The sequence below is a fragment of the Chelonia mydas genome, chromosome 7 (genome assembly GCF_015237465.2).
Source record: "Chelonia mydas isolate rCheMyd1 chromosome 7, rCheMyd1.pri.v2, whole genome shotgun sequence".
NCBI classification, from domain to species: Eukaryota; Metazoa; Chordata; order Testudines; family Cheloniidae; genus Chelonia; species Chelonia mydas.
Window position 1 is genome coordinate 44,006,665 of NC_057853.1, and position 15,706 is coordinate 44,022,370.

The 15,706-nt window shown below is 48.1% G+C and overlaps 1 protein-coding gene across 10 annotated transcripts in view; it reads left to right on the forward strand.

Annotated features, from left to right (window-relative positions):
- The first annotated feature begins 1,400 nt into the window (after positions 1-1,400).
- The window catches only part of HEMK1 (HemK methyltransferase family member 1), a 108,000-nt gene continuing 93,694 nt past the window's right edge, over positions 1,401-15,706 (forward strand). For 6 of the 10 annotated variants that reach the window (XR_006291994.1, XR_006291993.1, XR_005226118.2 and 3 more), the window contains exons 1-4: positions 1,401-1,540; positions 3,630-4,144; positions 4,685-4,776; positions 5,816-5,909. Coding sequence is in view for 7 of the 10 variants with exons in the window: in XM_043550351.1 (XP_043406286.1) it covers positions 3,893-4,144; positions 4,685-4,776; positions 5,816-5,909 (438 nt within the window). In the remaining 3 variants the exon portion in view is untranslated. Of the gene's footprint in view, positions 1,541-1,994; positions 2,041-3,629; positions 4,145-4,684; positions 4,777-5,815; positions 5,910-15,706 lie in introns of all 10 variants that reach the window. The other 4 variants (XM_043550352.1, XM_043550350.1, XM_037904162.2 and 1 more) reach the window with 3 other exon arrangements.

The following is a 15,706-nucleotide window of genomic DNA, read 5'->3' on the forward strand; positions in this document are numbered from 1 at the left end:
TAAATTTGTTAGTCTCTAAGGTGCCACAAGTACTCCTTTTTTTTTTTTTTTTTTTTTTTTTGCGAATACAGACTAACACGGCTGCTACTCTGAAACCTTTCTGTGGGAAGGAATTTGGAAGATAGAGGCAGTTGACATCAAGCTCCTTTACACTGGGGTCAGTCAGGAGCAGCTTTATGACATTTCACCAGCAGAAAATCAACCTGCTCTAAGTGGAAGCAGCATCGGCATCAAATGCACATTGCTCACCTGTCTATTTAGAAAACATCCCGGGACATCGGCAATACCAGGAGGGAGGAGCTGGAGTGTCTTTGAAAAGCGAAGTCAGGAAAGTAACTGAAATACTTCTCAGTAAACACAATTCAGTCATACAGTCCCTCAGTAAATACAATCCATCCTAAATTCTCAATTACTGAGGGACAATCTACACTTATTACTGTATTTGCTTTCCACAAGCTACTCTTAGTATAACCTTTTATGAGTGATGTAGCTGAATATCTGGATGGTAATATCTAAACTTTTTTATTAAATTTATTAACCTGAATTTGGGATGTTGCAGATTGTGTACTATATATATTTTATGACTTTTAAACCTAACTTTGTACTTTTGGACAATTCAAGCATTACACCCAGATGTATAGTCACTCTTTCCTTAACCTGTGTATTTGATAATTTTAACATTAGCTTTAATAAAACAATTTAAATATGTTATTGGATTAACTTCTGCTGGTGAGAGAGAGAAACTTTCCAGGTTCCTGAGACGAGACCCTTGTGTTAGTGGCTGAAACTAGTCCCCTGAATTATTGTTTACACTGTGGCTGCCCCTAGAGGTTTCATGGAGGGCTGAGGATTGGAATTGTGCACAGGTGTAACCACCAAAAGACAGTCCCTGCTCCCAAAGGTCTTCCAGTCTAAGTAGAACAGATTCTGGTGCATTAGATCCCATGTCTGGATCATGAGGCATTGGGTCCAGTCTTCAAAGATGACTGCCTGAGTCTTCCAAGGAAGGGCACTATTGATTGCATAATGAGGTTTAATGAAACTGGGGAATATCTGGTCTGAACTCCTGAAAATTACCCCAGCCGGGACGTGGCAGTCACTACAGTGCAAGTGGCACTGTTCGGGGACGCTCCCTTGTCACCCACCTCTGCACTGGGACCTTTTTTCCAGGGCGCAAGGGTGGGGAAGCGGCCCCCTCCCCTGGTTTCCTCCCAGCTGCGTGGCTGGGCTGTTCGAGCTGCTGTTGCTGCCCTGAGCTCTCCCTCTTCTCCCCGAAGCAGCCGCTCTCCCTAGAGTCCTGCTGGCGGGGGAACAGTGCAGCGGCGGGAACCCGTGCACGGAGGCCGCGGTTGCACACTGGATTGCGCTGCCTGCAGCCCCACCAGGAAGTGCCCCGAGTGCTCATCGATAGAACGTGCTGCTGCTGCGCGCGCTGCAGGCTCCGGCTTTTCCCGGGGAGTCCCTGACTCAAACGCGCCGGCGGGCTCGGGGCCGGACAGGGGAAAAGGCAGCAGGGGCTGCCAGGAGGTCTGGGTCGCTGGTATGTTGTAAATAACCCGGTGGATTTGCTGTCCCAGCACTTATGCTCCGGAACAGGAGGGAAACCCCAAATAACTCCCCTCTTCCCTCTGGCTGGTTGTTTCTGGGGGTGGTTTTTATTTTATTTTTTTGCGTTTCCCTCAGCACAGCAGGATAAAATCCACGGAGTCCGTCTGGCTCTTTTTGCTTCTAGTCAGTTCCCCTCTGGTCTGTTGCCGCGCTGGGGATGCAAATGCTGCAGGGAGGGGGGATGTGGCAGTGTGTGTCGTTAAAAGCCACTGTTCCCACTAGTCTAGTTTAAAAACAAACCAAGGCGCGAACATTTCCCGTAGTAAAATTAGTAAAACTTCCGGCGGAGGGGGAGGTTACAAAACCCAATATTTTGGACAGAGGTGGGTTGACTCGGTCCCTTTAATTCTCACCTGATTGGCTCTCTCCCGTGTTCTTCCTCATAGGAAAACCTTTGCCGTTCTGTTCCAGACCATATTGCAGCTGGGAAAGGTTATTTTGCTTTTCACAATGGCCCTCTATGCACTGGGGACAGGCATCTCGCAGGGTTGTTAAGCAGCACCCCATCAACCTCCCAAAAAGAAAATGTGGGGATAAGGAGAAGCCATAGCAACTGCAGGGAGCAGGGACTGAAAAGGGAGAGCATCCCCTCACAGAACAAAACTGGGGAAAGTTTTGGCTTGTGTTTTCCATTAAATCACAGCTCCAAAGTGTGGTGTTGAACAACTGTTTTATAGAGTTCTGGCTCCCTTTCTCTTTTCCCTCCTGGACTTCCTGTTTATTTCTCTTCGTTCCATGCATGGATGCAGCTGTTCTTCTCTCCCCAAGATGCCCAGGGCTTCCCTCTAGCAGATTTTCCTGTCCTGACCTGGCCTTTCTCCACATTAGCGTGTTTCTCTCCCCCTCATTCCTACCCTTCATGAGCCAATCTACTTTCCATCCCCTCTCCCCAACCTGTCTGTCCACTCTCCTTTCCCATGCCCAACCTCTTTGCATGGAGACGGGAGCCCAGCTCCTGCTCACTCTCCAATGCAGCTGATGAGAGTGTTTTGGAGGGTGACTGGCAGTGAATTTTTAAGGCTCTCACTCTTTCACTCCAAGAGTGGGTGAATGTCATAAGCTCACATTAAGATGGAGAATTTGGGACAGACTGGAAATAGAATGAGGGTGGCAGGATACAGAGATGGTGCATTGGGGAGAATAGAACCAAGGCAGCAGGACACACCGTCCAGTGCAGCCACCTCAGGTGCATTGTGGGACAAAAGGTCCCAGGCCAAGAAGTGGTGGCTGTTTAGCCATAGCTGTGTACTGGCTTCTCCCGGACCAAATGTGTTGACTGGCCCATCCTTAGAGGGACAGGCCTGCAAAGCTGAGCAGCGTTGCTATGATATGGACTCCAGAGGCAGCACTCTCCAGGTGAGAGACTAATGCGCCCCCAGTTAGATTTCATGAGTCATTGTGTTTGTGGAATCATTTTACACTTTGCAAGCCGGTTTTGGTACTGAGGAGAGGTGCCGAAGCCTGGAGTCTGTTTATCCACAGCACAAGCAACAGCATGCCATGGTCCCTACAGGCTGCTCCAGCAACGTGCTTCAACCCTGCAAGGACCACCTATAGGAGTGACAGGGGAATCTGGATTCTGCATCTATTCGCTGCCTTTTCTGTAATGCGAGTAAGAGGGTGGGGAGCACATTGAGCCAGTTATGGCAGTGTGTGGACAGGGCAGGGGGCTGAGACTATGGACTCATTTCACACAGGAGTCACCCTTTGCACTGTAACTCTCAGTTGCTACTGTCCAAGGCGAAACGGAGCTGGTGACGGGCGAAAAGCCCCGCTCCCCATTCCCAGTGTCCTGCCTCTACTAGTTCCCTGCTGATTAATCTCAACCCTTTAAACATAGATGCGTTTTGTGATAGCATGAATGATTGTTTGTGTTTTCCTGTGGACAGTGAGTGCCTTTCTGGCTGGGAGTGAGGAAAGCACCCTGCTCTCTGGTGGATTGATTCCCTTTGACTCACTAGCCCATAAGCCACATGTGCTCCCTCTCTCTCTCTCTCTCTCTCTCTCTCTCTCTCTCTCAGCAGAGGAATGATGCCCTGAGCTGGTGCCTTGATGTGAGGAGATGCCCATAGGATGCCTTTCACAACGCCTGTGGGCATGAGAAGACTCTTGCAGTGGCCGAGTGTCTGGTGGGCGTTTAGAAGCCGTGATGTGGGAGTGTCAGGTGGTGAGGAGACCGTGTCCCCGGCCTGCTGAGGCTTGAGATTGACTAGGTCTGGTGAAGGTGGCCCGGGAAGGAAGGACACACGTGGCATCTTGGAAACCAGAAGTGGCGTCTGACGAGATGAGGCTCCTCACCAGCCCATTGCGCCGGATGCTGTTGGGCCTCCTGAATCTCTGTGAAGGAGAGGGAGGGAGTCCTGCCAAATGCTGTGTCCTAAACCCCCACCGCCTGCTTCGGAGGCAGAATTTCAGTGCTAAAATGACAGCCACTGAGATGGTCAGCTACTGGCGAGGTGTGTTTGAGGCAAACGGGATCCCTGAAGCACAGGAATCCAGCGAATATATCGTTTCCTACGTCCTGGGAGCAAAGACAGTTAAGTGGTGCAGAAAGGATTATGGTTGTGTGGTCACAGCACTCCTGATTCGTCAACAGACTTGGTGATCTTGACTAGATTGTTGAATCTCTCTGTGCCTCTGTTTCCGTAGCTATGAAATGGGGAGACTGACACTTCCCTGTCTCATACGGGGATGGGGGTGAGGCTAAATTCATTAATGTTTGTGAAGCATTTTGCCCTCCTCTAATGATTTCTATACAGGGGTCTGCCAGAGTTAGCACTGGTTATAGCATGGGAAACAGGCACCCAGGTTGTGCCCGGACCTGTGGCTATGTGGCCTTGAGTTTGGCCCACTCTCCTGAACCCCAGAACTTAGCAGGTAAATGCAGAGGAACTGTTTGAGTCAGTCACTTCTAAGTCTCTATGTAGATTCTGCTAATGATTTGGGATCTCAAAGAGTCTGGGGTGTTATTTATTGGTGAATGTTCCAATACCCTTTAAAGGTGCTGTTCGGGGACAGGAGAAGGAGGTAAGCAAGCTGCACAGTTGGGCAGGTATTAAAGCTATTTCCTCTTCAGTTTCACAGCTTGGATGCTGGCAGCCTCTCCACCCCGCTCACATTGGAGCAGCAGCAGCAGATCCAGAAGCTGAGTACGAAGCGGTTACAAAGGTAGGAACGTCCCCTTTTAAAACCATCCCACCATCTTTTCCTTCCAGTGGGAAGGAAGTAGCATGGAGGGTTGTGTTCACATTCAACGGGCTAGAGCAGGCGCTAGCGCTGTGTCGTCATTGAATGACCAGGGAGTGGCGGTAATAGGAGTCTGCCATTGGAGCAAGGAGGCTGCATCGGGTGGAACTTTACAAAAGAGGCCAGGCCCAGCTGGATGTTGGCTCTGAGTCATTAGAGAAACTATCAGTAGTGCCTCGTGCTTTCACTCCCCTGTCAGTTTCCGCTGGCTATGGTCCTCTTCTTGGCTCCCTGACCTCAACTGTTGTGCAGTGTTGCTGTGCAGTGTTAAATAGCTGTCACGTTTCACCCCAGAGATGGCAGATCCAGCCTCTGGGGAATTTTCCTGATGTTGGGGTCTCTCTGGCTGTTGTAGAGTTGGCAAAACCCAGTATTCCTCCCTCCTCCCCAGGATCTCTCAGTACAGGGGTGAATTTGGCCAGTTTCTGCAAGTCACCTGGAATTGGAGATGGTGGGGCAGTCTGTGAGGAGAGGAAATGCTTAGGGACTTGGATCACTGAGAAAACTGAGACCTCCAGAAGGCATCTGGAGTGAGCCTAGAGGAGATATGGAAAAAAACGTAACCCTTTGGATACTGCAGACATACATCCTCCCAATTATCCATGTGACTGGTGGTTGTGGAACATGCTTGTGTCCTGCAGTGAGGGTTAGCAATGCGATGCATGACAGAGGAGTCTGTTGGGGATTCTAGAAGAGGCATCATGTGTCAGTAGTGGATGCTGGGCTTCATGTATTATCCCCTCACTGCCCATGTGCTCATGGATCATCTTGTTAGACCCCTTCAGTTCCACATCCAAGGATCTTTAGCAGCGCCAGTCATTGCCCTCCATCCCCTGAAGTGAAATTGCTGGCAATGACAGTGCCCATGGCTTGGAGGTTGATAAGAAGGTGATTGAGGGCTTGTCTGTAACAGGGGAGTCTAGTCCTAATGTGATGTGTAACCCACCCCCTCCTGTTGCAGGATGCCTGTGCAGTACATCCTTGGTGAGTGGGATTTCTGGGAACTGACCCTCAAGATGAGACCCCCAGTCTTCATTCCTCGGCCTGAGACAGAGGTAAGACCTTGGAAAGGAGGTGTTTAAGCTGCTCTTCCATGCACTGCATTGCTACAGATGTGCCCTGTACTTTATGAGAGTCTATAGGTGATGAGCTGCCCAGACTGACCATCTCACTCTTCCTTCAGGGTCGGGTGCGGGAGGAGGCAAAAAAGGATATATGAGACTGTTGTAGGTGAACTTTGCTTCCTGGCCCATGCAGTTGGGGGAGAGGTTGTGTTTCTCCCAGTCCCACACTAGGGCAGGTTTTATTAGCGATTCTATTTCACCTTGGCCAGTCACAAGGAAACCCCAAGTGGAAGTAGTTGGAGCACTTTCCTTTTTTTCTGCTATGTAATGGCTTTCTCCATACCCTAAGGACATTGTTAATGGAGCCTAATGGCTTGGTACTTTGATACCAGAATAAGAAGCCTGCAGCTATTCAGAGTTTATGTTAACAAAATCAGCCTGTGGTTGGAGGTAGCAATCACTCTTCTTGAAATCTCAGGATATTGGTAGTGGGTATTTGTGTCTTTGCTGGTTCAGATTGAGCCTGAGTTAGTAGGGGATGGAAGCTGGTCCCTTTGGGTAGCTTCTGCAGGACAGGCACTGAAGAAACAACTCAGATCACTGACTCATTCCCTAGGCCACCAAACAGGTCATTTCTGGCATGGGCTGGATTTGAACCAGTGTCCTAGACATGGCGGGGTCCATATCTCATCACCGACCCCTTGAGTCACCATGTTTTCCTCATCTGCCCGGACTGATGAGAAAGTAAGGAAACTGGATGGCTAAGAGGATTGGCCATGGAGCTTTTCACCTCTAGTTCTCTGGCTCAGATCTGCTCCCTGCTGGTTAGTAACTAAGTGCTTTTACCATTTGACTACAGCTTGGTGGCCATTATGAACTAAACTGGTGGGTCACTGCTCAGTTCCTCCTAGGCAGGTGCCCACGTCACAAAAATGACCGATACAATTAGCCCCCTTGCTGGCAGTCTCAGAGATGCCAAAGGCAGTGAGTCATGGAGACTGAAATACATCACCCATATAGGACTGATCTGCTACCTCAGGGGTGAGCCATATTGAGGGGGGGAGAGAGACTGTGTGGAAAGCACCTAGATATACTGTACTTGATCTGTAGATAAAGAGAGGACCTCCATTCCCAGCGTTTTTCATCCTGCTTCTTTCATTAACCAAAAATAAAATATTTGGGAAAAAAACATTTCTATTATTTGGTTAGGCAAGAGAATAGGGGCCCGATCCAGCTCTTCCTGAAGTCAATGGCAAAGCTCCCATTGATTTTAATGGGAGGACGAGCAGGCCCTCGGTGAAGAATCCCATTACCCTCGCTTGTACAGTGACCGTATGAATGTTCAGCGCTGGAATCCCATTCAGGACTGTGACATCAGCACAACCTCATTAGTTTCCTACTAATAGAGCCCTGGAAATCTGTGGCTATCTGCATCCATGAACCATATTTGCAGATTGTGGATTGGATGCAGATACAAATTTTTTATCCATGCAGAGTTCTATCTACTAGGCAAAATTGCACCAAGATTGCTTTTTCTAAATGTAGTGCTCGCATCCAAGAGTGGAGACTGCCCGAGTTGTGTCTGATGCCTTGCTTTTATCTTGCTGGTTATGGTTATTCAGTTTGGAGCAGGGGCCCTGAATTATTGTTTTCTTAGTTAGAAAGCTGCCCCTCAACAGCTACATCCAAAATCAACCGCCAAAAAGGACAGTTTCTAGCAGCTGTGTTGTATAGGTCGTCCTGTTCTTGTCAACTTCAGAGAGCATTTCCAGCCTCTGACCCTCTTCTAATTCAGGGCTGCAATGTTGGCACAAATGCCAGAGGGAGCTTGTATGTTCTGAAAGTCAAAACATCTGCTGATGAGGCTTCCTTAGGTGCTGTGCTCCAATTCTTTCCATGCAGCACCAGCCCGCCAGTCCTTAAAGGCCTATTGCATACAGAGCAGGCCATGATTGCCAATGCAAGAGAGTATTGCTGGTTGTGCCCATGTGCTTGCATTGTTTGGTAAATTACAATGCAGTGTGCTGGAACATGCTGCATTTAAAGGTGTTCAGCGCAGGCAGGAACCCAGTGTGAAAAGCTAACTGAAGCCATGTCTACAAGGGAAAGTCTTACCAGTTAGACCACTATAACCCACTGTGTGGACACTCCTATTCCAGTATAAGAGTGGCTTTTTTTTCGTATAGCTTGAATCCCTTCACAAGTGACATAAATTAAACCTAAAGGAGGTCTCTGTGAACTGGAATAAGACTGCCCACATAGGAGTTGATCCTGGTATAACTACAGTGGTTCACACCTTAGGTCGGGATGGGCCAACTTTCTGGCCCGAAGGCCACATCAGGGTTGCAAAACTGTATGGAGGGCCGAGTATGAGGGCCTCCCCCAAACAGCCTGGTCCCCGCCCCCTCCCCCTGACTCCCCCCCTCAGAACCCCTCACCCATCCAACCTCCCCTGCTCCTTGCCCCTGACCGCTCCCCCTCCCCCCGCAGAACCTTCCACCCCTAACCGCCCCCCCCCCCGGGACCCCACCCCCTATCCAACCCCCCCTGCTCCCTGTCCTCTGAGTGCCTCGACCCCTATCCACACCCCCGCCCCCTGACAGGCCCCCTCCCCTCCCCCCGGGACTCCCACACCTATCCAATCTCCCCGTCTCCTGACCGCCCCACCCCAGAACCTCTGCCCCATCCAACCACCCCCTGACTGCCCCCCGGGAACCCCTGCCCCTTATCCAGTGCCCCCGCTCCCCACCCCCTTACCATGCCGCTCAGAGTGGCAGGACAGGCAGCTGCGCTGCCCGGCCAGAGCCAGCCACACTCCCCGCGTGGCTGCGGGGAAGGGGCGACAGGCTAGCCTCCCTGGTCAGGAGCTCAAGGGCCTGGCAGGACGGTCCCGTGGGCTGGATGTGGCCCACGGGCCATAGTTTGCCCACCTTAGGTTATAACAAAAAATCTTTTCCATGCTGACAAGGGCATAGACATCCTAGCCACAGTACCTTTTTAACCAACAAAATGCAGCCACATTCCTTCATTCCACCCGAGTGGATCCCAGCTGAAATCTCCTCAGCACATGGGTGCCAAACCCTTTGTTGGCACAATCCTAGAGATTCAAAAGGCTTTAAATTTCCCCTTTGTTGAGGTTCCTGGGAGTGTTTCTTATGTCAGCGAATTCCTTTGCAGAGAGACGTGGCATGTCTTGCCACCCACTAATTTAGATCTAATTTGCCAAGCCTAACTGGAAGGAGGAAGCAAACAGGCAGGCACTTGTGAGAGGCCACAGGCTGGCAGGCAGTTGGTCTGTGCTGCTGCTGAGTTTGGGAGGACAGAGGAGTTGTCCTATGTATCATTTCATCTGGAAATATAAGAGGAAATAGCAAAGGATCTGATGAGTGAGGGTGATAGGGAGGAGTAGTGGGAGGGTGCTGATGAGTAGGGGTTAGAGGGGAACCTACCCTGTGGCAGAGTAAGTATCTGTCATACTCAGAAAGTGCAGCAGCAGCAGCATATACCCCAGGCTGCTGTTGCTTCTCTTTTAGCTGTTGCTGTTTCTTGGCTGTCTGTTGTCTCATCATCATTTCTGTAATGTCATATGCTGGTCAGCAGTGGCATGGCAAGAGATGGTGAGGTATGCTGAGCTTCACTCTTGCTGCTGTGTAAGTCTGTGTATTGCTCAGGTCTGATTCTGTTGATCCTACTTTAAATAATGGGAGCACCTGCTGCTGGCTCAGACGAAGCTGCTGTATTTTGAGCCAGCCACTTCTGGTATCTGATGCAGAGAGATACGGCTGAAGATCTGTGTGTTCTTTGTCTGGCCTTAATCCCATCCTACACTGTCACCATTCCCAGCCGTGCCCTCTAGTTTAATGTCAAGCTAACAAAAACATTGGGAACTCAGTTGTTTGTTGTCTCGAAGGTGTGTGGGCAAGACCATTTACATCACAATCACAACAAACATGTGGCCCAGTTGACAGGCCATTGACACTACGGGAGCTCTCCTGGGCCAGCTTTGGGGGAGGATAGTTGGATAGGAAGTGGGTAGGGACAGGTCCAGATATTGAGCACCATCCAGCTGGATGATGCTTTGTGCATGTACTCTTTCCAAGCACCAAGTACTGTGCATAATCTGTTGCACAAGCTGAGTGGATGTTCAGCTCCTTTCACTCTGCTGCTTCAGACATTGAACTCTGTGTGGTGTGTTTCAGGGGTGAATGTTGCTTTGCATATGTAGCCAATGTAACTTTTCAGGAATTCCATTTTATTTTAAAAATGCAATAGGAAAATCTCTGATTTATTTTTTGAGCAAATAATGTAGTCAGTACATTTGAGCTGTCTTCCTGCTTGTGATTTGTCTGCAAGCAGCTTGCAATGTTCTCATAGCGATTGGTGGTTAGAAATCATTCACCAGATAACGTTTGAATAATTCTTGGTCTGTAGATCATGCACAGGCAGCTCACTGCCAGTAATTGTTATCCCATATTTGAACTGGTTCATTCTGTTTGCACGCAAGTCATCTGGCATGTTTCTGTTCCCTGATTGGCTGAGTGTAACTCTTACTATTGAGACTCTGATGCAGATATATTTACAAGTACAAAATGTGCTTCCTGTTGCTACTTGGTGAAACTTGGCTGCTTCCACAAATGTTCCTGCCTGTAAACATGGACACAAGCTAGGAGAAGGGGCTGTCTTTATTACACATTTGTAGAGCACTTAGTACAATGGGGTCCTGGTTCTTGATTGGGGCCCCAAGGTGCTACATTAATACAAAAAAGAATAGGGAAACAGACACGTAAGCGGTGTGAAACCAGCAGAATAATATTTGACTGTATGAGCAAATATATAAATGAAAAATAAACACCTTTTTCTGGTTTTCTTTTTCACCTGTTTGAAATTCATCACTTTCTACTCTATTCGAGTTCTTACACTGCACCCATCTCCATGGTGTGTAAACTCTCAACCCACATTTTTTTTGCATTCATTTCAGCTCATACGGTTTCACACCCTTTCTTATATTTTACATTAGCATTTGGATTCCTTTGAAACCCATCATGGTGAAGCTGAAATTCCATGTGAAACCAGAGTTCTTTTAAGCTCTAATAATTGGCTTTGGGTCCATGAGTGCTCGTTCAGTTCAGATCCTTGCCAGATTTCTTTAAGAAACTGATACTAAGCTCTGTCTCAGAAAATTTCTGCCTATTCAAGGGCTGCCTAAGATTTCTGAGAATCAAAGTGAAAGGCTCAAGACACCAAAAACCTTTTGCAAGCAAGGTGGTTGGCTTTATTTCTGTATTTACACCCCAGATTTACCTATATCAGCAGTTTGCATGAGTGGAGATTTTCTTGCCACAGGTTGGCTTTTCTCTACTTTTGATGTACTGTTATGTATCTTATTTTTTGGATTGAAGTGGTGCCTAGTAGTCTCCAGCATGGACCAGGACCCCATTGTCCTAGGTGCTGTAGAAACACAAAAAGACAGTCCCTACCCCAAAGAATTTACAGTCTAGATAGAGTATAATTTCACAATGGGTCCTTGGTCTTTTGGGGAAACACCTTCCACAAATTCCCAGGCTAGATTGTGTGCTGTTCTTCTGCATAATGTACAGGTGTTTTAGCCTCTTATGGAATAGAGAAAAACAAAATAATGTGAAGGATGCCTCAAGCCAGAGGCAAACCATATATTATCTTACATGTGTAAGCACAGGCTAAATTAAGCCTCCTCATAATTTCACGTATATGAGTTTTTAATATGATCCTATTATTTATCTCCTAGATTATTTTGGTAACACACATCTCACCTCTAGAGGGCACTCCAGGCTCAGATTCCCTCCCTAGGTTCATTTGACTTCCAGGAATTATTTTCCTGTAGCTGATGATTAACAGAGTTTCCGGTGTCTGTTTTCCTCCCTGACTGGTGAAGCTGTATTTTTAGGCAAATTAAGGCTTGCTTTTAGAAGTAAACATTGTCTCTCTCTAAATCCCTCTCCCTTGGAGATGGCTTTCCTGCCAGAGAGGGATAGTTGGTTCCATCCAGAACCTTCTGAAACTCCTTCCTGTGGACTTGCTGAATGGAGAGCCACAGGAAGGGACAACTTCCAGTTATCCTTAGGAGGCTTTGCCCCCTAAGCCACAGAATGGTTAATTAGCACTACCTCTGACCCTCCTCTTAGGCCTTGTCAGGGCTCACCGCCCCACTTGAGCCTTAGGGGATTCATCGTGACAATCTTTGACACCTCCACAGCCCTGTGGCTGGCTGGGATATCAGCACCATTTCAGAGCTGTAGGAGGCTTTTTAACCCCAGACAAGCCTGTCTTAGATTAGTTGTGGGGGCTAGATCATAGAAATAGATCACTGACCTGTAAAGAGGAAAGGATGGAGTCAGGACTAAGAGGCACATTCAGCATGAGAGATGTGTGCGTGTGTGTGTATGAGTCGTAAATCCCATCTTCTGTGATGCACGTTTCCGATACTCCATGTGCAAAGACAGGAAGAGGGATGGCTGGCTGGTTATCATTGCTGTGGGGCAGAGTTAAGGTTTTTTGGGGGAACGTGCATCCTTAGTTTTGCATTTCTTAGGTTTCTGACTCCTTTTTTTGTTTGTTTGTTTTTTGTTTTTCTTCTGGCAAGAGCAGGGGTATTGTGTTTTATTTATAACTCTGATGTCCTTGAATGGGAGTATGCACTAAAACCACTGCTGTCTACTTGCCCCCTTCAGCTAGGGGTGTGATTCCTAGATTGCAGAGAGATACTCATGTTAGCTCAAAAGAGTAGTGTAGCCACAGAAGCCTGGGGAATGGTATCCTGATCCAGCTGCCCTGATTACGTACCCACAGGGTTCAGGCGGGTTTGTACTCATGGTAACTAGCTTGTGCCACTGCTCACCGCTGCCCATGTTACTGTGACTACAGCCATCGAGCTAGTGTAAGTATAGCTATGCAAGCTGGGAATCATACCCCTACCTTCAAGTGTAGGCTTTGCCTGAGTGACATTTTGTAGGTGTTGAAATATGTTATACAAGCATGTGATCAAAGTTGGACTCATTGAGGGCTTTCATGGATTATAACTGAACTTTTAGTTAACCTTAATTATGAACTTTTTAATTTCTTCAGAGCCACACAAAAGGGAGAAGAACAAGAAAGATCTGGACTCGTTAATCTGTGTATTTTAAATAGACAGATTGCAAGGTGGGGGATTTCTCCACTGTTTTATGTGTAAGCGGCATTATGTTCATCTGCTTGAGAAGCCAGTATTGATGCTGGATGGATCGAAGCCTCTGTTTTTATTCCTCAGACTCCTTGTTAATGCCACAAATTGCATCACTTTTCAGCAAGTGCAGAAGGCATGTAGTCTAGTGGTTAGAGCCATGGATTGGGAGTCAGGAGACTTGAATTCTCTTCCCAGTTTTACCAGTGAGCTGCTGTGTGACCCATGGCAAATCACTTCCCGCCTTTGTGCCTCTGACTTCCCTGTGTGTGAGGTGGAGATGCCAATGCTTGCCCACCTTAGGAAAGGGCTTTGGGATCCTTTGATAAAAGGAGCTGTGCTAGGGCAGCTGGAGAGTGCCAAAAGAGACTCAGAAATGTCAATTTTTAATTAAAAATCCCCAACCTTCCTTTGCAAACACAATTTGCTCCCCTTGGTGTTGGGCAGAGAGGAGGCAGCTTTCCTTTAGGGACACACATGGACTTGGACATGCTTGGAATGGATTGACTTAATGCATGCTCTGGGTATCGCCCCTCCACCATACTAGTTGTTCCCTGTATCTCTCAGCCCTCATACCACACATGGACTCTTACTTTCCTGCCTTCCAAGCCTCTGCTCCTTTGGAATCCTGTTCTGTTTGAGATTGCGATCTCAGGTCCATGTTTTTCAGGTCCTTAGCTGAGAGGCAGTGTGATTTAGCAGTTAAAGTACAGGGTGGGAAGTCAGGACTAGAGCTGTGTGAAACTACCGCAGAAAAGTAATTGGGGAGAGTTATTTGAATAAAGCCTGCAGATTAGCTTGCACAGAATCCATGACCCGTTTCCTTTGTCCCTCACCAACATTAGCCTAAATGGGGTTTTAAGAACACAGAATCCTGCCAGACAGGATCAGATCAGTGGTTCATGTTGTCTGGGATCCTGTCTTTGACAGTGGCACCCGCAGCTTCAGAGGAAGCTGGCATTTTGCGAATGTTCAGGGGCAGCTATGAGGGGATGAAGATTAACGCTGGAGGCATCCATGTAGCTGCCTCCTGGTCCATATAGGATCAAAGGCCCCCCTCAGCGGCCTTGTGTTGGGCTACTGCCCCGAAAACACTAGCATGGCTGCCTCAGCACCCCACTGGCATGGAGTTGTCTAGGGTCTGTGTGGGAGGCTTGTGAGGTGTGTCCCTTTCCCCACACTGCTGGCCAGGGGATGAACTGGGATTGCTGTGAGCTGTGCTGCCATCTGAATATGGAGCTGGCCTGGAGGCCTTGTGTTTAAAAGGGGTCAGGGGGGAATTTCCGTGGCTTCCATATGCTCATGTTTCCTGCTTGGCCTCCGTGTGCCCTGTTGCAGATCGATTGGGAGCCAGTGGACAAACAGACAGGAAGGGGGCGATCAGATTAGGCTCTGCAGGGAGTCCTGGATTCTGGAAAGTGCAGTTTCTGGGGAAAAAAAAAACACACGTAAAAACATTCCCAGGAAGCGAGAGTGTGTGTCTCTGGGTATTTGGACAGGGGTGTACACCCAGCCTTCTGTATCCCTCACTGTCTCCCCCTGCTTCCCAACTCTAACCTGAGAGATTCATAGGCAGAACACCACCCTGACTGTTGACCCTCAAACCTCATTGTCCCTGCTGCCTCAGGACACTTGAGCCAGGAATGGCATGACTCAAAGGGATGCTCCCTCGGAGTGCTGAGAAGCATCAGAGTCAGCCTGTAGGAAGTGTTTGGGGTGCTAAGAGAGTTAACATGCTATCTCCCTGCCCCTGCAGCTGTTAATTTTGTGTTTTGTGAAAGAAAAACATGGGGTTACTCTCCAGTTTTTCTGACAGTACTGATTATTAATATTTATTATCTATGCTATCATAGCTTCTAGGAGCCCCAGTCATAGACCAGGAACCGATTGTGCTAGATGCTGTACAAACACAGAACAAAAAGGCAGTCCCTGTTCCAATGAGCTTCCAATCTATAATACTCTATCATCCCACTGCTGGGCCCACACACTGCTCTGCCACTGCACCTCAGCCCTGGCCTACAGCCCACCCTGTGGTACCTATCCTACCCTCAGTATGCACAGTATTGAACTGCAGCACCCCGTCCTAAGTCTGTTAAGCACAGAGGCTGTCAGCAGCACCAAGCTGTGCAGGGTTTCTGTGGTACTGTTATACAGCCACTGGAGGATGACTAGATATCAGCAGGTTCTTTTCGCTTGTACCCATAAGAGATTGCATGAGCCCCCCACCAAACTCTCAGCTGAATCGCTTGCTATACCTCTGCTGACAGCTTTCGCACTGCAGTCTCCTAATGCAAATGGGACGTAGGATGACATCAGCAAAGCAGTGCTTGACCAAAGTTCGCACTGTGTTCCATCCTGAGCCGCAGAGAAGTGGTTGGGGTGAAGAGGTTAATTACACAGGGGCTTTTCAGCATTTAACTAGTTTCTTAAGGAAGATGTTTTTCAAATGATTTGTTCTTGTAATGAGCCTGGACACAGTGAATAGTTTGTGATGAATAACTTATTCCATGAAATTCACTTTTTTAAATTTAATTCACAAATTTCCTGTGAATGGCTTGCAAAATTCTATTAATCTGTCAAATAATTTTCCTGA